The 24,368-nt window shown below is 41.2% G+C and overlaps 1 protein-coding gene across 1 annotated transcript in view; it reads right to left on the bottom strand.

Moving 5' to 3' along the window:
• Positions 1-23,111, bottom strand: part of SLC16A10 (solute carrier family 16 member 10) — a 121,461-nt gene extending 98,350 nt beyond the window's left edge. The window contains exon 1 of the mRNA XM_004753594.3: positions 22,495-23,111. Within this exon, the coding sequence (XP_004753651.2) occupies positions 22,495-22,831 (337 nt within the window). The 5' untranslated portion in view covers positions 22,832-23,111. The remainder of the gene's footprint in view (positions 1-22,494) is intronic.
• Positions 23,112-24,368: the final 1,257 nt, after the last annotated feature.

Here is a 24,368-nt window from a genome sequence, read left to right on the forward strand (position 1 = left end):
AAAAGAAATGGTTGTCATTCAAAAGGTTCAGTTTCTATATAAATGATAAAATTAGTTAAGATTCTACCTTCTCAGCGTCAGACTGCAGCTCTCATGAGGATGTTAATGGCATTATGGCAAACAAATAGTTTCAAAGCAAACAACCAAATATTGACTAAAGCAGACAGTCCAAAAATTTGGTTTATTTGGTAGTCCAAAAGAATAAGCTAGTCACATTGGCTTTGATCCTCCCACTTCTTTTTACCAATCCTCTTCATTATTCTGATTTCCACACAATTGCACTACGCCAACTTATTTTGAAAAGACAAAATTAAATAATCAATATGTGCAGTGCAAACGCAAACTCGGTTTAAAATGTTTTAGTTTTATCTTTAAAAGGGCCACGACTTTCAGTTTTCTAGTATCCTCCAACCTACCATCTGCCATTTTCTTAAAGAGAAATTCAAATTTTGCTCCTTCTCAAAATAAGTACTTTTTTTTTTTTTAAACAAATGGTAAGGGGCAAAATCCACTCAAAATTCTGCCATTTTAATACAACTTTTTTTGTTTTTGACTTTCCATATTCTCTTCATCTTTGTTCATGTTCTTGTACATTTCTAGAGTCATAGCACGGTGTATCTGCTTGTTTCACCAAACATTTCCTATGTTGCTACATAGCAATCATTATCATTTATAGTTGTAATATAATCCATAAAACAGACTGTCATCATTTATCAAGCCATTTCTGGATTTAGGAACATTCAAATGGACTCTGAAGCTTTACTTTTTTATAGTAATAGTATAATGGAGCTCTTTATGCATAGAGCTTTTTCTTTCTCATGAGTCATTAGACAAGACCCTAGGGAATGAGATTTCAGGTCAAATGGTATAGCTATATTTGGCACCTTTTTTTTGTTTTTTTAACAGATCTTGCCAAATTTTATTTTAATCAAACAATAAAGACTATTAAATACCTAAGTGTGATACCAATATTACAGGATATGAAAAATATTCCTTTTTAATGGATACAGAAGGTTAAGGACCCTTAAAGGTAATGTGATCAAACAACATCCCTTTCACCCCCTAGATTCCTCACTGCGTGGGACATGACAAGCAAACATCCTACTGCAGTCCTTTCATCTGGTAGTAGCAGGGCAAAACTGAAACAAACCACTTTTTAGGTTTCAGTAAAAGGATAAAAAGAGTTCATGAGCTTCATGACCCTATTTTAAAAGTCTATCAGATTTCTAGGCATGATAATATATATATATATATATATATATATATATATATTTTTTTTTTTTTTTAAAGTAAGGTCTATACCCAATATGGGGCTGGACTCACAACTTCCAGACCAAGTGCTTATGCTCCACCAGCTGAGCCAGCCAGGCGTCTTGACATACTTACTTTTGTTCAACTTGTACAATTCATATTCTCAAGACTTGACCTCTCTAGACATCTTATGACTAAGAAAGAAAGAGTAAGGGAGCAACCTGAAAAACGGCTTCAAAGAAACAAAAAATGGAAATATTTTCTTAACACCAAGAAATAATGCCAGCCAATCCTATTCATTCTGTGACATCTTTAGCATTAAAAACTTTACCCTTTTTATCATTACTAAAACAACACATAGTAGGTCTCTTAATTCATACAGAAAAATGGAAATGTAATATGCCCCAGCCTTCCCATAACAGCAGCAACAACAAAACCTGCGATGGTATGACAGACACAGGAAAAAGCCTGAAAGAACACAAAATCACATACTGCTAGAAGATAAAATAGGGGGGGCGCCTGGGTGGCTCAGTGGGTTAAAGCCTCTGCCTTCGCCTCAGATCATGATCCCAGGGTCCTGGGATCGAACCCCGCATCAGGCTTCCTGCCTCTCCCTCTCCAGCTCCACTCTTCCTGCTTGTGCTCTTTCCTGATCTCTGTCAAATAAATAAAATCTTGAAAAAATAAAATAAAATGAATCTACCTACCTTATTTCTTCAATTCTAAGATGCATTTTTTCATAATAAAATATCTATAAAATTAGGATGTATCTTACAATCAATAAATTCAGTGTATTAAAATAGTGGTGCATCTTAGCATCGATAGTGTTTTAGATTCTATGAAATGTAGTAGTTGTACATATTTTTAAATGAAATGTAGATGGTATCATATTAACCATTCTACAACTTCATATTTTCACTCAGTACTATATTCTCGAGATTTACCAGTTATTACATGAATGCAATATCTTTAAATGTCTTTTTTTTTTAAAGATTTTATTATTTATTTGACAGAGAGAGATCACAAGTAGGCAGAGAGACAGAGAGAGAGAAAGAGGAGAGGAAGCAGGCTCCCTGCTGAGCGCAGAGAGCCCGATGCGGGACTCGATCCCAGGACCCTGAGATCATGACCTGAGCTGAAGGCAGCAGCTTAACCCACTGAGCCACCCAGGCGCCCCTTTAAATGTCTTAATTCACCATCACACACCGCAGGATTAGAAGTCAAGGAGGTAAGGAGGAAATGCTTGCTGGTGGAAATGGTAACCTCTGTGTTTAAACGCGCCTGCTTGAGTAACAGAAAGGAAAGGAGTAACAGACAAGACAGAAGTAAGAAGGAAGGAAAGATGACCAACAGAAGAAGTTGCTTGCTGGATTTCTGAGTAACTGGCAACACCAGACATCTGAGTAAGTAAACATGATGACTCAGGAATAAAAATGATGACAGGAGAATGTCTTCCCTAGATGTTTGTGCTACTGTTGCCCCAGAGCCCAGCTGGAGATGCAACCCGCTCCTGTCAGCCTTGCAGGCACTAAGACCCCCAGATCCCCTTCACACAGCCGGCTCCTCTCTCCCCCACACAAAGCGGGCAGAACACCAGTATGGGGACCAAGCCGGCCTCAGTGAGGAAGAAACAGAGCAGCACTTACACAACCAAGTCAGGAGCCTGAGGCTTCCTTTCCTGGGATTCTGCTCCTCCCTGCCCCTCCCCTCCCCCCCCCAAGCCGCCTCTCCCCCCACTGCCTGCTCTATTTCTCAAGTGGAGAAGTCCCACTCCAAAGACCCGTGTCTTTTGTCGGTCTGTCTGCTTCCTACATACGGATGCACACACTGAAAAGCCTTAGTAATCACTCAGGATTAGATTTTGCTGATGGTACATAAGAAAATTTCCATTACTGTTCCTAAAACCAAACTCCAGTTTCAACTTATTGAGAGTGAAAAAAGGGTAAGAAAATAAGAGAACTAGAGCTCCACTAGCTTTTCTTTATTCCTTCCATAGGATCCAGAATACCTTACTGGAGGCAGATTTTTTTTTTTTTTAAAGTACCTCAGTGGGGTTTTCTACACACAAACAGAGTCCTTACCTTTCAGAATCAGAGGACATATTGTGACTATTCTTATAAATATGTTATCATATTGCTAATTAATTCTTATATGTGTATTTTGCCCCTTTCCATCCATTTAAACATAAGCCAGTTGGTGGAAATAATGATTTTTATCTAATACCAGTTAACAGAGAAATTCCCATATATTTGTGCATATTTCTTAAATAAAAAGTATTACTGAAAATCCATTAATAAATGAAACTATAAAAATATAATTCTTAGTTTCTTAATACATTAGCTATATATTATCTTTAATGAGACAATATTTTAAACTCTAGTGTTTTTTATTTCATACAGGGTAATAGTACCAAATAGTCCCAAACAATGTTATAGGTTTCCTTTCTCCAAAAGATTACCACAAGCCATAAAATCCACCGGCATTCCACTGTTTTGGGCTATTCTGCAACTAAAGTTCCTGTTACCTGCTGATATATCTGAAGTGTGTGTGAACATAAACTACTGGAACATTCTTTCAACTCTCAAATTTGATTAACTCACTTTCTGTCAAGTTATCCTAATTAACCTACAGCCTTCAAGCTTTGGGATTATTGCTGCCAATTCTGTACAACCATTTGTTTAATGCACAAGCTTCTCTAATACCCTCCAAGGTGAAATTGCAAATATAAACCCTTTTTGATTTCTACTAATTAACTAGACATTGGAATGTGGCATGCCCTTTAATCTGTATTAAAGTATGAATACAAGTTTTGCCTACTTCACAGGAAGCATTCAGAAAGAATTTACTAAACTGAAATAAATTCTTTCGGTGAAGGACTTTAATGTGCTCAAAAACTCCACTGAATGCCTACTATGTGCCAGGCACTAAGCCAGCAGTACAGATATAACTGTAAATAAGACACAGACACAGCCTCTGCACTCACGGACCTCACAAGCCTAGTAAGGAAGATGGACATTAACAAGTAATTACAACGAAATATCGAGAAAGCTAATGCCACAATTTGGGCCTTGCACGGCACCTGCCAAAGTTAACCTCAGTATCTATTATTATGAATATCTCAATCTCAAAAATACAAATGCTGTATCCAGTAAAGGACTATGTTGAATTTACAGATCAGGAGTAATAGAAAGGGAGGAAAAGAAATTACAAAGCCATGCCTCAAATTAAAAGTGTAGGACACTGATGGGTACACAACATAGTGAATATACTTACTGCAACTCAACTGTACACTTAATAGTGGATAAAATGACAAATTTTATGTTACATAAATTTTATCACAATTTTTAAAACTACATTTGGTTGTTAAATGTTTAGTCAGCTTCACCAAAAACATGAGGCGTATAAAAGGTAAAGAGAAGAGGGAGCCACACATCATAGAGCTGAAAACAGACAAAAGATGTAAAATTACTTTGCTTTGATTCTTCTCTGGCTTTGTATCCATTGTTCAGTTCACCTTCCCTGGGCACTTATCAGGCTGCAGAGCCAGTTGGGGTTGGGGGTAGGGCAGGGTGGAGAAAAAGCCACAATCTCAGAAACCAGCTTCACCACAAATTCACATTTTCCAATCTTGGCTGAGTTCTCAGAGCTGTTATCATTCCTTCTTCTTCTCACTACTCAGCTCCCAAACCTCTGCCACACTCTTCAGATGTGCTCCTCTAACCGCAACAGGTGACACTTAACAAATAACTTCCCAGAGAAAACAAAAAGCCCCTCAGCTTCCTGATTCCCAACAATCCTACCTCCATCTGCTCCTGTTTTTACTGTCTTCTCTCTAGGCCCTGAATCAGTGGCACCCTGCCAAACCCCCAAACACCACCACCACCAGTGCCTGGATTCCTTAACTGACTTGCTCAGGACCCTTCTTCTACTCCTTAGTCCTTGGGAACTTCAGGATCCCTCTCCTCAAGCTACTCCCCCCGCCTTGTAAAGTTAATTATTAACCTCCCCTGATGCTCATCGTCCTCTAGCTGCCACCCTAGTTCTCCTCGTACCACTTCTCACCCTGCGCCCCTTTCTCCACTCCCCATTCACTGCTCCACAAACTACTCAAGCCCCACTCACCTCCACCCACGCCAAGTCATCAGTGATTTCCCAAGTCTCATTTCAATAGGCCCTCTTCAGTCTTTTTCAAAAATAGGAAATTTCAGGGGCACTTTGGTGGCTTAGTCAGTTAAGCGTCCAACTCTTGATTTTGGCTCAGGTTATGATCTCAGGGTCTGGGATGGAGTCCTGGTTGGGCTCCATGCTCAGCAGGGAGTCTGCTTCTCTCTCTCCCTCTGCTCTTCCCCTGCTCTGGCACACCCACTCACGATCACTTACTCGCTCTCGAAAAAATAAATAAATTTTTAAAAAAAAGTAAGAAAGAAAGTAAATTTCAGCCATATTTGACTCTCTTGATTGGGAATACCACCATTCCCCCAATTACCCAAATGAAAAATTAGTCTTTCCAGAGTCCTCCACTCACTGTTTCACTTTCTCCTTCAGTCACAATTTCTTTTCATTAAAAATAATAAATATCATCCTCTTGTGAAATTTAAAAGTACAGATAAGTATACAGAATAAAATTTAAATTAAAATAAGGTGCACAGGAGACATGAAAACATAGGTAACTACACATAAATGTTCAAAACAGCACTATTCATAACAGGCAAAAACTAGAAACAACCAAAATGCCCATGGAGATATGAATGGGGGGACACCTGGGTGGCTCGGTCATTTAAGTATTTGCCTTACACTTGGGTCATAAGCTCAGGGTCCTGAGATTGAGTCTGCATCCCATTCCCTGCTCAGCAGAGAGCCTGCTTCTCCCTCTGCCTGCTGCTCCCCCTGCTTGTGCTTGCTTGCTCTCTCGCTCTCTCTCTCCTTCCCACCCAAATAAATAAATAAAATATTTTTTAAAAATATATGAATGGGGGCGCCTGGGTGGCTCAGTGGGTTAAAGCCTCTGCCTTTGGCTCAGGTCATGATCCCAGGGTCCTGGGATCAAGCCCCACATCGGGCTCTCTGCTCCGAGGGGAGCCTGCTTCCTCCTCTCTCTCTCTACCTGCCTCTCTGCCTACTTGTGATCTCTGCCTGTCAGAGATAAGCCATTATAATGGCTTATAATGTAATTAACTTACATAATTCTAATAACGAAAACCACATACACAGGTCAAATAAATAAATAAAATCTTTAAAATAATTAAATAAAAATTAAAATAAAATTAAAAAGATATGAATGGATAAAAAATTGTAGTATAGGTATACAAAGGAATTCTACACAGCAATAAAAAGAAATGAACTACTAATATATGCAACAATATGGGTGTATCTTCAAAACCATAATGCTGAGTGAGCACTAGAGACAAAGAAACAATACTGTCTGAGTCTGTTTATACACAGTTTTGGGGCAGGCAACACCATAGTGACAGAAAGCACATCAGCAGTGGCCAGTGGCCAGGGTAAAAGGGAAGACTGACTGGAAAGAGACACAAGAGAACATCTTGGGGGTGAGGGAAAGGCTCCATCGTGATTGTGATGGCGGTTCACGACTGTATGCAATTGTCAGAACTCATCAAATTCTAGCCTTAAAATTGCTGAATTTAGGGCTCAGTCGTTAATAGTCTGCCTTCAGCTCAGGTCATGATCCCAGTCCTGGAATTCAGCCCCACATTGGGCTCCCTGCTCAGCGGGGAGTCTGCTTCTTTTGTCCCTCCCCCTGCTTGTGTTCCCTCTCTCGCTGTGCCTCTCTCTGTCAAATAAATAAAATCTTTCTTAAAGACTGCTAAATTTTATATTAAATTATCCCCCAATAAAGTTGGATTTTAAAAATTAACTGAGCCAGGGCACCTGTGTGGCTCAGTAGGTTAAGCATCTGACTCTTGATTTTGGTTCAGGTAATGGGCTCAGGGTCGTGAGACTGAGCCCCACTTTGGGTTCTGTGCTCACCAAAGAGTCTGCTTGAGATTCTCTCTCTCCCTTCGCCCCTTTCCCATGCTCTCACTCTCTAAAATAAATAAATCTTTTTTTTTTTTAAAGGAGCCTTCTAAAATGTGTCTTAGTTAAGATTTCTAAACCTGCAATTGTTTTCTAAAGTCCTAACTTACATTTTGGTTCTAGTCAGTCAGTCCCACATATAGTCTTAGGTTTCTCATAATGACACAAATCCTTCTCTAGTGACTGGAAACAACACTTAGCAAAATTCTGTTCTGTTTCCGGAAACCTTATAAAAACAACGATTTGTAACAAACGCAGGTGAATTTTATCATCAAATGGCATTATTTTGATTGTGATAAATAAGTAATATGGCTCTGATTCCATCTGCATCACAACCTCACTTACTCTTAAAGATTCTCTGGGAACCTCATGAATGAGGACCTCAAACTCCGAAAAGTATATACTAGTCTGCATTTGAGGCACTGTACCCATGCTAAAAACAGAAGGCTCAGACTTCCTCCTCCCTTTTTTTTACTCCTTTGGGACTGAAATGTATAGCTTTCTTTATTCCCGTCCACATCCCTAGCATCTAATACAATACTTAAACAAGCTGCCTCCTTCAAGATATTTATTCAATGCACAAGTAAACAGAATTGCTGTCCCTGTCCGTAAAAGACTCACTTCCTAACAACCTATATCCGAGCCAATGTTATAATGTAATTAACTTACATAATTCTAATAACAAAAACCACATACACAGGTCACAAGACTTTACCTGTTATGGCAACTATGTTAATCCTCAACTAACAGGCTCTGAATGCCCACCCGCAAACCACAAGGTAGTATATTAATATATTTTCCTGTTGTTCCATTTTCACTGTCCAGAGTTTTAGAATGATCATTCTACAATGCAGGAGAGAAAGGGTTGCAGGCAATTAGTTTCCATTCACTTATTATTAGGCTTAGAAAAGCTGATCAATTTTGACAGTTCTATTAACTCACTGACTTGCTTTCCAAAAAATTAAGGATATTTCCAACTAAATAGAGTAATTATCCAAAGATTAGTGACCAATGATTAATTTATCCTCTTAAGTGACCATAACTAATGGGGATTACAATGGCTTGACATTTTTCCATAACCCATTCTCAGTTGCCACCAGACACCTGAAGTTATCATGATGAATTAGAGGAAGAAGACAGATTAATTGGCTCAAGCATTACTTTTACTACATCTTTTTTCCCAAAAAGAGTAATAGTCTGCCTTTTAAGTGACTCATCTCTTTCCTCATCAAAGTTACAAAAAGCAACTACCATATATACAAAAGTATAACCACATACATACAACAAATGAACGCGAAGTTACAGAAAACTGTGTTTTGAAGTCAATACCAAAAACCTACATTGCTCTTTTGTGAATCCTGACCTTTGCTATTAGCAAGTCTTTTTTCTGCCTGGTGTGTTGCCATGGGATTTACAAGACTACATGGCTTCTGCTTATCAGCCTGTGGGGGAAAAGTGCTTCCGTCCGGCTTCCCTTTTCCTCCCCTCTCCATAACCACCAGATACCAAATATACTTGTCAGCAAAGCCGCATTTCAGTTCATCCCCGGGAGCACAACAAGAGACAAGCACGGTCACAAGACTGCTTCCAAGCAGACATGCGCTTTAATACAGACCTTGTAAATGAAGCCAAATGACATTAAAAACAGAACAGTTACTGGAAAGGTAAGAGTGTCTTACCCAAAAAGGCAGATAGCCTCTTCTTACACAACTATCCCTTCCCTTTCATCCGCCCCCTGTGCTTACAGGTTCTTCCACCAGGGTCACTGCACTTCCAACACCTTCGGCTGGGCTTGAATCACAAGAGAGCAATTCAGGACCCGAGTTCCGAGAGATTACAGCAGAGCACGTGAGTCAACACACACGCCCACGTGTGGGCTCTGGGCCAGCTGCTCAGTGACAATACTGTTTGACGTATCTGCGCACTGGATGCATCCGAAAGTACGCTGACCTTCTATTATCTTGCTGGAGTCTTGCTGCTATGCTATGTGACACAAGGTGAAGGCAAAATACACCTGGGTGTAGCCGGACGGCCAGTTACTACCCGTACGAGGCCCGACTCCATTCCTGGCCAGCGAGCACAGGAGGACACCTCCTCCTCCTCGGGCCAACCCTCAGATGTCTAGTGTGACAGAATTGCAAGAGTCAGTCCTGTTTCTTAACAAACTGTGCAACATTCCACCCTACTCCTAGTCAGAGAACTTAAATTCATTTATACTAGTTTCCTAGTTTCCCTAGACAATTTTTTAAAAAGTGAGCCGAGCTGTTTTCATCATGAATTGTAAATGAAGTAGCTGACTCAGTAGCTATGAAGACAGATCTACAAGATAACATCTGCCTGTTGAACAGGTTTTCCACCACTGTCAATACTTTATACTTAAATTAGAAATATATAAATTGATTAAAACTATTCTAAGCTATTCTCATAGTGTCTTGGTCTTGAACATCTTGAAAACAGGACTTACAGACTGGCTTAATTACATCACGGATGAAAGAAAGAGTAAATGCCAATAGCTTTAGAGACAACAGGGAAAAAAAGTAAGTCTTAGGACTACACGCTGGAAAACTGAAGACAATGATAATAATACAATTCTGACCTTTGGGAAGTTGCAGATCTGAGTAAGAGAACTCTAAATGCTAGAATTTTCAAAGCAATAAAGTTTTGTCCTTTTTTTTAAATTTTTTTAAAAAGAATTTATTTGTCAGAGAGAGAGAGGAGAGAACAGGCAATGGGAGCAGAAGGTCGAGGGAGAAGCAGCTCCCTGCCCAGCCGGGAGCCTGATACAGGACTCGAATCCAGGACCCTGGGATCATGGCCTGAATTGAAGACAGACCCTTTAACCAACTAAGCCACCCGAGCATCCCAAAGTTTTGTTACTTTTAAATATGATGATTTCAGTGGACACTAACTAAACTCCTTAGGAGCAACCCCCAGGTCTGCCTGAGACAGAATTTCTGGGTTTTTCTTACTACGTCATGTTCCCCTTGGAGACACGTGCTCTATCCAAAGCTCTATCTCCAGCTTCACTTCACTCTGAGGCTCCGGGTTTGTGCTTCCAAATTACCTGCTTGACATCATCCCATGCTGTCCTGCTGGCATTTAACAGGCAAAGGTCTGAGTCGGTCTTTTCCTACCAGTTCCTCCTCCTCGTGCCCCTGGTCTTGACAATGGCACCCTCCACAGCTGTCTATGTAATCTGTAGCGCCGGTACAGAATGAAAATGTGGGGCTCCCAGTCCAAAAAGTCTTAAATGCAGATTCCAGATGCAGGCATCATCTCTGCTTCCACGTCACTGTCCACACCCTACATTTACTAAAATTTCCTCAGGCAGCCCTTTAAAGTGTTTCACATCTGTCCCTTCTTTCCCATTTCAACTACTGTGCCTCAAATCTCACCCAACAACTTTATAATTAGAGCCCACCCTTTCTTTCCCTCTGCAACCCAGTCACATCTTTTTAAGGCACTACTTCAGACCCCTTCAATATCTCCCCCTTGCCTCTCTATTAAATCACATCCAAACTTCTTAACTCACCATTCAAACCTTCCATTCCCTAGCTCCACCACTGCTTTCCAGCCTTCCCTTCTGTGACTTTCCTTACACACACATCCTGGCTCTAGGCAAACCAAACCCCTCACATTCACTTAATAAGTCCAGTGTGTAACCAGGCATAAAGAGTCCAGTGGATCCTGATACAAACCCAAAAGAGCTGGTTTTGTATCAGTATCAAACTGCTCACTAGCCTTAGCTGCCTATCTAAAACATGACAATCATTCTAGCAGTTTTATCACATAATTATTGGGTAGATAAAACAAGTTACAATATAGAGTAAAGCACAGTAAAACATCAGGAGGATGCCTTCCTAGCCCTTGCCTGGGCCTCATATTCTACCCGAAATACCTCTTCCTGAGAAATCTGAAATCGAGTCTACGGATACTTTAAAGCCAAACTCAAAAGCTCTATCTCCATGCAACCTTGCCTGATCAGCTCAGGAGTCATTTTGCCTTCCTCTAAAATCCTCTATTTTATTCATACTGCATTTAACATGTATAGCATATTGCTTTAGAATTATTTACATTTTTGCCTCCTCTCATAATCTCTCATGTGTATGGAATACATCAAATTTATTCATTTCCTGTAAGACCCTACTACATAGTTTGTGCTCAATAAATGAAAATTTAGTAAATGAAATTTTTAAAAAATAAATAAAAGGAGAACGTTTTTAAGTACATGTACACCCAAATTAATTAATTAAAGCTATTTTCAACTGCACTGGCTGGGTCTGGAGAAGGCGGAGGAGGACGACAGCACACAGAATAAGTCAGGGCTGCTCCTGCAGACTTGATCCTCTGAAGAATGAGGAGTCACCCTGAAGAGTCAGGAAGTCCTTCTAGCTGAGTCTCCAGATGGTTCATTTCTGTTCCCACTTTTAACCCCAAAAGAAGGCCTTGATCAACACCTGTGCTAAGAGCAGAGGAATGGGAACAGGGTGTGCCCCACCTGCTAGGTGTGGTAGGTGAGAATCTAAAAACAAATATACTCTCATGCCTTCCTGGTATTCCCACTTGTGGTAACAAATTTACTCTAACATATTCACTGGTATGTGTCCCCTTGTTATTTCCAGATTTAATATACAATTGTCAGGCCATTCAGGACATTTTGCTGCTTTTAAAGGGCTCAAAACCTGGGAAAACACACAGCCCTAAAAGCAACAAAATATAATTTAAAGTTAATTTTTAAAAATAGCATTGACACTTATCAAATTAGCAAATATTAACAAAAATAAAACTTAACATTGTTAGGGTGTTCAGGAAGTCAACATATTGCTGGCACACAGTAAACTGCTTTAAGTTTTCTAAAGAACAATCTGGCAATGTGTAACAAGTGTTATAAAATTGTTCATACCCTTTGAACCAGTAATCTCACTTTTGGACATGTACCCCAAGGAAGCAATCCAAGGAAGAAAAAAACAATTTCTTTGTTCAAAGATGTATACAGATAGGATACGTACATTGCGTAACACTGCCTGCAATTCAAACATCCAGTAAAGGAGGCCTGGTTAGTAATCTAGGATAGAGCAGTACGGCAGAAGGCCACACGTACTGAAAACCTGCAGTAGGTATACTATGTGCTGTAGAAAAATATACCTTAAGAATGTTCACTGAGAAACGGAAAACAAAAGTTTTTTGTAAGATGGTATCAACACTCACTTGGAAGTAAATATAATCTGAACTGACATGAGACTATTTATGGTCTTTATTTGTCCACTTGCTCTGAATACCCATAGATTTTGCTGCAGAAATATCAATGTACTTGATTACAGGGTGCCGCCTCAGATTCCCCTGTACGGTGTTTAAAAATTGAGATGTATGTAACAGTTTACTTTTTTAAAGTCCAAAAAAATCTGAGCCCCAAAGATATATGGCCCCAAGAGCATCACATAAGAGACTGTGGCTCTGTACTAATGACATCTATACATATACAAGAACATTTGTGTGTAAGTATCTATTATAAATTTAAAGTAAAGAGTTAGTTTGGTATTCCTTGGCTTTCCATTTGCAACCTATTCCATAATTAACATTTTTCTCTGAGTAGAAAGAGACAAAATCTAACATGCACAGCTAAAACTCCATACATCTATCATTTATTCCTCTAAAACAACTTATTCTTAGGGCAAGTTTACTATTATAGTGATGAAAGTTAATATTTCTAGAGCTAACCATGAATTATTTTTAAAATTAATTTTTTTATTATAAAAGTAACACCTGTTCAACATGGAAAACTTAGAAGCCACAGATAAGCCAACAGAAAGTAAGCAATCTAAAAACATGGCATTCAGGGGAACTATGGTGTTGGGGGTATTGCTGCCAGAATTTGAGTGTCACATTAGTATAGAACAATGGCAACGTTCTGGCCCCATGTGCACTAAAGCATCAATTAACTTTGTGGAATGTCATTGTTTAGACAACTATTGACAAATGTGTATCCTTTAAGATGCTGCCATTTGAAAACTGGAACATGAAGTCAAAACTAATAAAAAGGGTAATTAACCAAGATGAAAAGATTTTTACTATTAAAAAGTCACCAGACTTCAGCATTAAAACCAATCTACTGGGGCACCTGGCTCAGTGGGTTAAGCCTCTGCCTTCGGCTCAAGTCATGATCCCAGGGTTCTGGAATCAAGCCCCACATCGGGCTCTCTGCTCCGCAGGGAGCCTGCTTCCTCCTCTCTCTCTGCCTGCCTCTCTGCCTTCTTGTGATCTCTCTGTGTCAAATAAATAAATAAAATCTTAAAAAAAAAAATCTACTCAGAAATATCTCCATTTAAATGAGTAGTGGTTTTCTGATTTTATAAAGCATAGCTCAGAATTGGTTTTGGATTTAGTCTAAGTCCGTCACAAGAATAAATTTTGATTCTCTGAATGCATACAGAACAGAACACTGTTGATGCAATTTACTCTTTAGCCAAAAAAAAAAAAGTAATAACTGAACAACAGACCAATGCATAAGCTCTAGTAAGTGATTCTCCTTCCTATGGGAGAGCAGCATTTCTTTTTTTTTTTTTTTTTTTTTTTTTAAGGATTTTATTTATTTATTTGACAGACAGAGATCACAAGTAGGCAGAGAGGCAGGCAGAGAGAGAGAGAGGAGTTAGCAGGCTCCCTGCAGAGCAGAGAGCCCCATGCGGGGCTCGATCCCAGGACCCCAGGATCATGACCCGAGCCGAAGGCAGAGGCTTTAACCCACTGAGCCACCCAGGCGCCCAGGGAGAGCAGCATTTCTGATCAACTTTGTTCCCTCTTGATAAACACAGAGGTCTCATAATCCTTGAAAACTTTAATGCACATCTCCAAGGGTACCTAACCCTTCAAGTGAGAACCATATTCAGAAGATAAAGGTATGTTTCTATATTTATCCACCAGCCAAGATTTTGCCACTTTCCTTTTAGTTGCATAATGAAAATAATCAGGTTTATTTTTGTTTGTTTTTTAAATACAAAATTAGAATCTTGACTATGCTTTTTTAAACAAAATGTGCCTTGGAGCACCTGGGTGGCTCAGTCAGTTGGGCATCTGCCTTCAGCTCAGGTCATGATCCCAGGGTCCTGGGATCAAGCCCTTGGTCAGGCTCTCTGTTCAGCAGGGAGCATGCGCCCCTCCTCTCTCTGCCTGTCTCTCTGCCTATTTGTGATCTCTGTCTGTCAAATAAATAAATAAATAAAATCTTAAAAAAAAAAAAAATGACCTCTCTGGAACTTCTGAGATGCTCCTCCCAGAGGAGGGAACTATGCTGCCTTCTCAGACCCACACACCTCTCCAGACTTAATTTAAGCAGAAACCCAGCTTTGGTTCATGTGCATTAGTTCACATGTATCCCCATAACTAAAAAGAAAAATGAAAAAAAGACTTCAACTTGGAAATAAGGCATGTCATTTCCTCCACTCCTTTAGTATGAGTTCCTATAGGCAAGATGGGGAGTTATTTCTGCTGTTACTGAAGATACCTTAGCAAAGAAAAGTGTGCTCACACACATTTGGTACATGTACATGTACATGTGAAAGCTCTGCTTCCCTCCATCACTCCAGGCTCAGAGGGGCGACCTCTTTTGTGGTGGGTTTGCACAGCTCCTCAGGAGTGCTGGAATTGCTCACTCGGAATCACTGCCAAGAAAAACACCACGGTCTGTGAGTGGCACCAGGCTAGGCTGGTGCTCAGAGCTGTGGTGAGCCAACTGTTCAAGGAGTGTTTGGGAGTTTGTTTTTGTTAAGGTTTGTTTGTTTAATGTGAATAGAAGATCAGATCACTAATTGGACTGTAAAAACTCTAAACAGAATTGTATTCCAAAAGCAACTTCCCAGGATTTCTGGTAACTTGGGTAAAAGATATTATTAAGGTTCTAGAGAATATATAGGTTAATATGCAGAAAATATTTTCAAGGGAGAAGGAAAAAAAGGCAGGGTTCTACAGTTCAGGACAATTTTAACTCAAGTACAAATGTTTACCCAGCTGAAAAGATGCTCTTAAATTCAACATAATAGATATATATAGTGGTATTATGTACCACAACCCTAACCTGTACAAGTTCTAACTCTTGTTATCTATAAATGGAGGTAACAGCACACTACAAGACTACTCTAAAAAACAATGTATGAATATGTATGAATGCATATGAAAGCTATTTATGATAAAGGACTATGCAAATTATCACTTAAATATGAATTACCTTTAAAATGCCATTCACAGGGGCACCTGGGTGGCTCAGTCGTTAACTGTCTGCCTTAGGCTCAGGTCATGATCCCAGAGTCCTAGGATCCAGACCTTCATCCGGCTCCCTGATTTGCAGGAAGCCTGCCTCTCCCTCTCCCAGTCCCCCTGCTGTGTTCCCTCTCTCTCTGTCTCTCTCTCTCTCTCTGTCAAACAAATAAATAAATAAATAAATCTTTTTTTTTTTTTTTTTAAGTGCCATTCACAGAATGGTAGATTAGAATAGGTTGCAATTAGGTTCTCTGTCTTCCACTTTCAAGTTTGTTTTTGTTTCTTGTTTGGGGGGGGGGGTATTTTTGCCTTTTTTTTTTTTTTTTTTTTTTTTTAAGTAATCTCTAACTCCAGCATGGGGATCAACCTCACCACCAGAGATCAAGAGTCACATGCTTGATGAGCCAGCCAGGCACCCCTCTGTCTTCCACTTTAATCATAACTTGTAACTCATTTGAATTCGTGCCACCCCCCACAAATGTTCCAAGTGCATCAAAAATGTAACAATACTTGTATAAAATCACTGTTTTGTCCCATGGCTGTGAGAAAAAGACTAAAATGGCCAACAATTTCATCAGACTCTTAACAAGGAATAACCACCACATCGAAGAGAGGAGTGGCACACTAAAGGTGAGAGGCAAGAGACAGCGGGCTAAGTTCTGAAAAGTGCAAGGCTTTCGGCTTGGCCAGAGCACAAAGAACAAGATAGAGAGGTGAGAGGCAATGCTAACAGGTCAGGAAAGGACCAGAACTTGAAGGCCTCTGGTGTACAGAGTAATGAGTATCACTGCTCCCTCTAAACAGGATATAATCCTATGTTTTAGAGAAATCACTCAAGTGTATAACTGAGAACAGGGAGATCAGTTAAAGCATTATGACAATAATTGAGGCATTAATGAAGGCATGAATTAAGACAGCACAAAGGAAAGAAAGGGGATTGATTTATGAGGCATTAAGGAGATAAATGTAAAAAGGACTTTGTCTAATTTAATAAAATTAGGAAAAGGGAGAAATAAGAAATTAAGATGAATTCAACCAGAGGTGTCACACACCGAGAGAATTCATAAGAAAGGACAGGTTTATTTACAAGTGGCTACTGTTTTTGGTGGCAGAAGATTGTGTGGGCTGGCTAAAAAGTGCTTTTTATTTTTATTTTTATTCATTTTGATTATGAGATACCTGTGTATCCATATGGAACTGTCCAGATCCAATAAACATGGGTCATGAACACAGAAGAAATCTGGCAATAACAACCCCAGCAGAGTAGCTGGAGAAATGGGGTGTGTGGGACACCCAAGAAAGGTAAGAAAAGTGAAGCCAAGTACTCGGCCTAGGATGAAGCCTCAAGGAACTGCAATATGGCTTCAATAAGAACCTGTACAAAAAGATACAACAAATCACAACAGGAGTTCAGAGTACAATTTATCCTAAAAGATACCTCAAAACCCCTCCTGAAGTAGTTCTGGTACGTTTTTATTTTTGACTGATTTTGTTCTTTGAGCAATTAATTTTATTGATAAAAGTTCCATGATAAACCATAGGAATATTCATTATTGTATTTGATCAAAATTCATTATATACTATTCACACTGTTCCATCTTGCTCTGAACTCAGAAACATTCTGGAAATGGAGTACAAAATGCTCACACCATACTCATTTCTTTCTTTATTCCAAAATCCTGAAGCCACTTTTGTGATCTAATGACCCTACTGTAACAGGCAGTCTAGGGGAATTTACGTGGAATATAAGACTGGATGTTTTAAGATGGAGGAGAACGGAGGAGATTCAAGCACAACAGCCATAAATGAGTTATCCTGGTTTTTCAGCCTCTTCCAGTGCAAATAACAGACATTTTCTTAGAGTCAAAGATGTATTAGACCATGAACTAGATCATTCATTCACCATAACCAGCTCAACAAAACACCATGACTAAAAACCATCCTAGGAAATAGAAATAATTAGTTATCCAGGCAGCTCTCCCTCCACCCCCCCCCCCAGCCCCAGACACAAAGAGCCCTTAGCACAAAGGCCAGACAGAGCAGTTCAGTTCTGAACTATATAATCAACCTCCTATAAGTTTAGGTGTAGCAAAAACTACAGCGTGTAGATATCAGCATAACTATAAATGTGAAAACATTTTTTTAAAAAAAACCTTCAAGAGCATGAACTGACCTGAAGTTTCAAAGGTGCCAGTAGGACTATATTGAGAAATGTGACAAGATGCACTGCTCCCTAAATGTTACTGAAAATCTTACATCGTGATTGTAACTCTGAAGAGCAATCCACTGCCATATGGGGAGGGCAGAGTAGCATTAAAGATCGTAGCCAGAGGGCCTCCCTTTGGGGACTGTTTTGGTAATCTGCTTTTCTTTAAAACTACCGAGTTTTTAATACCTTGATTTGTACTTTAAATACCCAAGAAGGGAGGATAACATGCAGTATTTCCCAAACGTCTTTAACCACAGACCTCCACTTTAAAGAAAGGGTATTAAAGAACACAATTTGGAAATTACTGAAAGAAGCAAGAGTCTACTTGACCAAGCCCCTGGACCACAAAGACACAGTATCTTCAAAAGGATATCATTAACTACCCTAAACACTGATTCTGAAAACATAGTTGTTTTAAATAAACATATTTTAAAACTGAATATACCATTAAACTATTTCTTTCTCCAGGAAGAAAGCAGATAAGTAAACTAGATTAATACCCTAATAAGATCCCAGAGTGTCCACAGTGCTGTATCTGAAGATAAAAGAACTCTTAATTCTTTATCAGTTCCACGAAGGAACTAAATATGTGCTTTTTCCAATATCCAGCACACTTGTGATTTCTAAGGGAAAATAACACTCCGGTTAAAAAAGCATCTGATTTACCTGTACACATGTGAACAGGTAAAAAAGATGAACTGAAAAGAGACAGCTCAAGTTCTGTCTGCTCCGTCTGATGCAGGGGTATGTGTGAGGCGCAATTCGAGCATCCCGTCTCTGGCAGCGAGGATAACATAGTGGGGCTGTAAGGCACTCAACATTTTTCACTCATTCTCCTGCCTAACTTGTAGCTCAGCTTGCTTCCCTTTTCCAGAGTCCTAAATTCACGAAGTAAGATTTATTACCGTAGAGAAAGAGGCTATCAAACATCAAATGCCTTCCCAGCCCCCACCGTTCACAGGAATTGCCTTAGAATTTCAGCTTTTTAACATAAGATTCAGTCCTGCTAAATTGCAAAGGCCTCAGGGAAATATTCTGTTTACTCATTTGTATCCCACAGCAGATCAAAAAATCCTGGGGAACTGCTGACTTTGTTTTTCTCAGTTACCATCTCCAGTGCCCACCACAGAGAGTGTCAGAAACTTGGTAAACTTTTGTAGAATGAATAAGGAGTAACATGAAGGTGTCTAAATTAACCTATATCTTAATGTGAATGAATTTCTTCAGGGACTTTCCTGAGAAGTTTTGGGTAGATCATCAGTTGCTTTGGAAGAGTTAAGATAGCCCTGAAGAGGGCCGCCTGGGTGGCTCAGTCAGTTAAGCATCTGCCTTCACAGAGGTCACCATTCCGGCCTGCTGGGATGGAGCCCTGCATCGGGTTCTCCACTCAGTGGTGAGTCCGCTTCTCCATCTCCCTCTGTGAGCTCTCTCTTGCGTGCTCTCTCAAACTAAAAAAGCAAGCCCTGAAAGAAGTAAGCCTGAGAAAGTCTCCTTTCCAGTTCTGTCTGAAAACATCCGACCATGGATCAGTCTAAAGGAATTTGGTTCTTCAAAAGAAACCCCATACTTCTGCTCAATGCCATTTGAAATTATCTTGTTTCTCACTGGAACTCCCTCTACAAAAACCTATTTCAATGAGACATTAACAATTGGCAATACTTTACTGACAGCAAGGGAAGACCAAGAAACAGGGACCCTTGTCTTTCAGGCTTCTTTTCTAGCCCTAGAATTCCTAGTATGGTACTCAATTCCTAATGCTTGAATTAAATCAACAAAATAAACAAAGCTGGATTAACAGAACGTTAGCATGCCAGTGCAAAGGATCAAACATTAAAAACCCAGTTTCTGGAGTCAGATAAACCCGAGGTTGAATCCTGGCTCCACTGCTTACTCTGTAAGCCTGAGTTTCCACATATGCAAGGATATTAAATAACCCTGTATCATGGAGTTGCAGTAAAGTTTAAATAGGAATGCATGGAGGTGCTTTGCACTGGGCCTGGCACATAGTTAGTTCTCAAGAAAAGTGAGCCATCATTTAGAAACCTAGATTCACTTTCCACCACTATGCATCCTTGGGCTCATCACCAGGAAGAAGCCGATGAAAACAGAAAAACAAAATTACGTGGTTGCTAATGCTGGGATTACCAATCACGAATAAGGTAGCAGAGAATGGACCAAAACTTTTTGAAAAATAAAAGCCTCAAACAATTCAGATATTTTGGGCACTGTACTTGAAGCTTGCATATATTTAATCACAGATGACTCAGCATCAGAGTATCAAAATGAAAAAGCCTGAACAGGCAGACCTCAGGTTTTCTCAAACACTTCAGTGTCTGTTGTGAAGGATGGACTTTATGAAACACGTGTGTGTGTTGGGGTTGGGGGCGGACAGGTCTCAGTATTAACTGGCTTAAAGAAAATCATGTTACCATTTTTTCCCCCACAGATGAGGTTAAATCTTTTTCTTCCTTAGACCTTAAAAGCTTCATTGTCAGCTCCGTATAGCATAGCATCCAAGTAAAAGTCACTGTTCAATCTAGCTGCTGTGTTACACAGAACCATTACAAGTACACAGGCACCCAGAGCACAGGCTGGTTCCCAGTCACCACGGGACTGTGTTCTGGGTGGGCACCTTTGTGCAAGGGCACAGCCATACATCACAGTCATGCAGATAAACACAAAGATCTTCAGTATTTAACTGGCTTACCTGTGTAACTATACAATATACACCCACACATACACAAACATGACAGTGGAATTCCAAAAATTCAAGAGAACAGGTTCCTGTCCCTTCCCTCACCCTCAACTGGCCAGTACTGGGATACTGTCGCCAGCAGGAACTCTGGGGATATGAAAAGTAGGTAGAGGCTTCAACACTGTTAAAACTCAGATCCCCGGCAAAACTACCGCCTTTCCCCAGCAGTTGCTCACTCACTCACACAGTCACTCTCATTAAATACGAGAAAAAACCCACAGATAGCAAATGAACTACTCACCTGAGTTTGCAAGAACACTGGTAAACAAAAGACTGTTGTCTTGTTGTTTCAACTGCATTAAAAATCTGCAAACCCCAGGCAAGAATATGCTAAATGCTGAAGAAACCAGTTTTAAAATGTTGAGTGTCAATTCTGCCTCCTTGAGCTTTTCCTTATCAGATGCCCAATGCTCATATAAAAAAATTATTTTTGTTCAATGCTGCATATGCATATCAATTCTACTAAACTTTATAACACCTGCCTTCCATTAAAAATAAATACAGGACATTACATTTCTATCACTGTGACCTGTGTAACACAGTAGTTTAAGAGCTATTTAAGGAACAGAAATTCCAGGTTAAATATGGTATATTATCACATGTGCAAAGAGACAATGTACAAGAATATTTATTGCAGCTATTAAGTCTGGAAGTAATCTAAATGGTTATTAAAGGGAGAATGCATTAGTAAAGTATAATATACATTCATACAATGGAAAACCTTGAGTTAAAACGTAATAAAACGTAAGAATTTATCAGCTATCAGCCCAACTGAGGTGTTCTGTGGATAAACTGCAAACAATGCAGAGTAGAAGAAAAGCAAGCTGCAGAATGATACATGTAATACTATTTATATAAGGTTTTAAAACTCCCAACATTACCTCTGCCTTAGAATTTGTTATAACAGTCTTGCATGTTCCCTGCATGTACACTAAAGACCTAAGGAATATTCACTGTAAAAACAGAAGATTAAGGTTAAAAAAAAAAAGACTATCAGTCATATAAAGTTTCCCCAATGGCAGAGAGGAGCCTTATATAGTAATGGAAATCACTTAGCCCTTTAAGTCATAAGATGTGTTCTATCTCCATTCTGCTATTCACCAAGACACTATTTTTACCTACCTTCAGTTTGCTCACCTAAATAGAGTTGATAACACCTGCATCGCAAGCTACTATAAAATAATGTATGTAGAAGAGTTCATACAAAAGCACTTGGACTTGTTTTTTGCCTATCAGTCAAGAGATCACATAATAACGCTCTGGAGGGGAAAAGATGTTGAGTCTGCGCTTTTTCATCCAGCCTCATATATGGTTAAATACGACAAAGAACATAACAGGAAAGGGCAACCCCTCACCTTCCTCCTCCCAGTCCCTGATCTGGCTGCCCCCTATGCTTTCTATATTTAGCACACAGTGCACCACCACCACCACCACCACCCCCCAAAAAAACAACATGAAACCGTGACTCTTCCAGGACTCCCTTAGGAACTCACCGTGACCTTGGAATAAATCTCTTTAATCCTGCCAACCCTGCCTCCCTTAACACACACACACACACCCCTCTTGACAGCCCTGGAGGCAGATGAACGAAAACCCAACGGTCTTGGCCACATAAGAGACCGTAAAAATCCCAGTGCGATGTTGCTGGGTTTGAAAGGCTCTGTTTGTTTTCAAAAATTAAGAGGGAAGTATACCGAAGACGCTTAAACCCTACTCTTAGATCTGGGCAAGTAAGTTCTGCGACTTGTTTCCAAACACACCGTGCCCACATCTGGATTCAGTACAAAGCCAGGCACACCGGGGCCCCCGGAGCGGCAGGCTGCGTCCGCAGCGGGACAGACCCACCTCTCACAGCCTCGCGCACACACGCGCCCACCCAGGCGCACACGCGGGCGCCGACACACACTCCACTCGCGGGGTGCGCTCTGGGGCCCCGTGCCCGCTCTCCCCCCCCCCACTCCCGGCTGGCGCGGCGGGGTCCGCGCCTCACCTGTCTTGAAGACCATCTTGTCATCGTCCTTGGACCCGAAGGTCTTCAGCATGGCCACGAAGAGCACCCCGCAGGCGTTCTGGATGCCGAACACCGACCCATTGCACCACATGGCGGCAAGCATCACCAGCCAGCCCCAGCCGCCCTCGGGAGGCTGCGGGGGCTCAGCGCCCGCGGGCCCGCTCAGCTCTACCTCCACCTTCTCCACGGACGCCTCGGGGCCGTCCGAGGGTCCCGGGCCGGGCAGCGGAGCGACCCCCGCGGTGGGCGCGGGGCCCGGCGGCTGCGCCTCGCTCGTCCCCCGCGCGGCGGCGGGCTCCTCGGGGAAGGGCACCATGGCCCGAGGCGGCCCCCTCGGGCGCCAGGGGAGCGCGAGAGGGGTGCGAGTTGCCGGCGGGCTCGCGGAGGAGCTGCCGCGCGCCGAGCCGGCGGGCTGCTGAGGCCGAGCCGAGGGCGGTGGAACCCCCCCCCCCCGGTGGGCCGGCGGCGCAGGGCGCGGAGGCTGCCGCGAGGAGGAAGGCGGAGGAGAGCGAACACTTCACAGCCTCGGGACTCGGGCCTCTTGTCCACAGCCCCGCACCCCCCACTGCGACCGCGGCCCGCCAGCGGGCTCTTAAAGACGCCCCCCGCCCCGCCGGCTGGGGGCGTGGCCGCAGCGGGACGTGCCCCGGAGTCTCCAGATGATTGGGCATCAGGAGAGCGGAGGCGGGGCCCACCCGGCGGAGGAGCCAAGACCCAGGTGCCCGCGGGTGGCCGTCTCTGCGCGCGCGCCTGGGGCAAGGCCTCCTCCGACCCAGTGGGGGGGGGGGGTCACCGATGTGTAGGTTACCTCGCCGCAAAGTATTAACGGAAGGGGCCCGAATCCTCCTAGGTACAGACTGGGTGTGTCATCACACAGCAGCACGGGAGCTTCTTTAGCCTTAGCTCACTGACAGCTTCACAACCAAACTAACACTGCGTCTTTGTTTTGTTTTTGTTTTGCTTTTTGGCATGCACCTCTTCTTACGAATTATAATACATAAGCTACGTAATGCCACCAGTCAGAAGAGGGCTTACTGAATTATTTCATTTCTCCTGCTTTCATACACAATTTCCTATAAATACCTGCACATTAAAGATGCCCATTTTGTTAGATGCAGATAACATTTTTGACAGAGAGCTGGAAAACATTACTTGTAAACTGCAGCACAGTTGTTTTCACTTTAAACAAAAATGAGCACATATATTCAACTCTTCTGTCTCCCTGAAGCATGCAGCAGCAATGTATGTGAAAGAAAGGAAAAATAGCCGTGCAATATTGAACACACTTCTAAATTTCTCAGCTACTCAGATTCTCCACTTCGAAGTCAAAATAGACTAGTTATTTTGTACTATGGTGGAGTATAAGTGTGATTGATGGTGTTTCTTCCTCTACCTGTTAATAAACTAATAGGAAGAAATCCTGAGATAGAATAGGAGGCTTGGATGGTATTATAATACATATACAACAAAGAAAAGTGAAATGAAACCATAAAATTCTCTTCAAAATACAGCAGAAGAGCTTCTACAGCAAGTCACCATGGAACTGAGCCCAGAATCAAACAGGAAACTTGAGTGGGCAAAGATAGGGGAAGAGCATTCTAGGTAGAGAAAATTGCCTAAGCTGTGGAAAGCAGGGTGTGCTTGAAGAACAGGGGCATAGCTCAAATACAATGTGTCTTGGGGATGGAGTTAGGATAAGATGAGTCATACAAGTGCACAAAAATGAATGCACAAGGATGTTAAACCAACATTGTTAAAAATAAGGAAAAAGTGGAAGCGAAGATATGCATCAGTGGCTGGTTGATTAAATGCATACTACACGATCTCTAGAAGTTGTGGTGTTTACCTCTGTT

The sequence above is a fragment of the Mustela putorius genome, unplaced genomic scaffold (assembly GCF_011764305.1).
Source record: "Mustela putorius furo isolate JIRA1106 unplaced genomic scaffold, ASM1176430v1.1 tig00000450_pilon_pilon_pilon, whole genome shotgun sequence".
In the NCBI taxonomy this organism is placed as follows: Eukaryota; Metazoa; Chordata; class Mammalia; order Carnivora; family Mustelidae; genus Mustela; species Mustela putorius.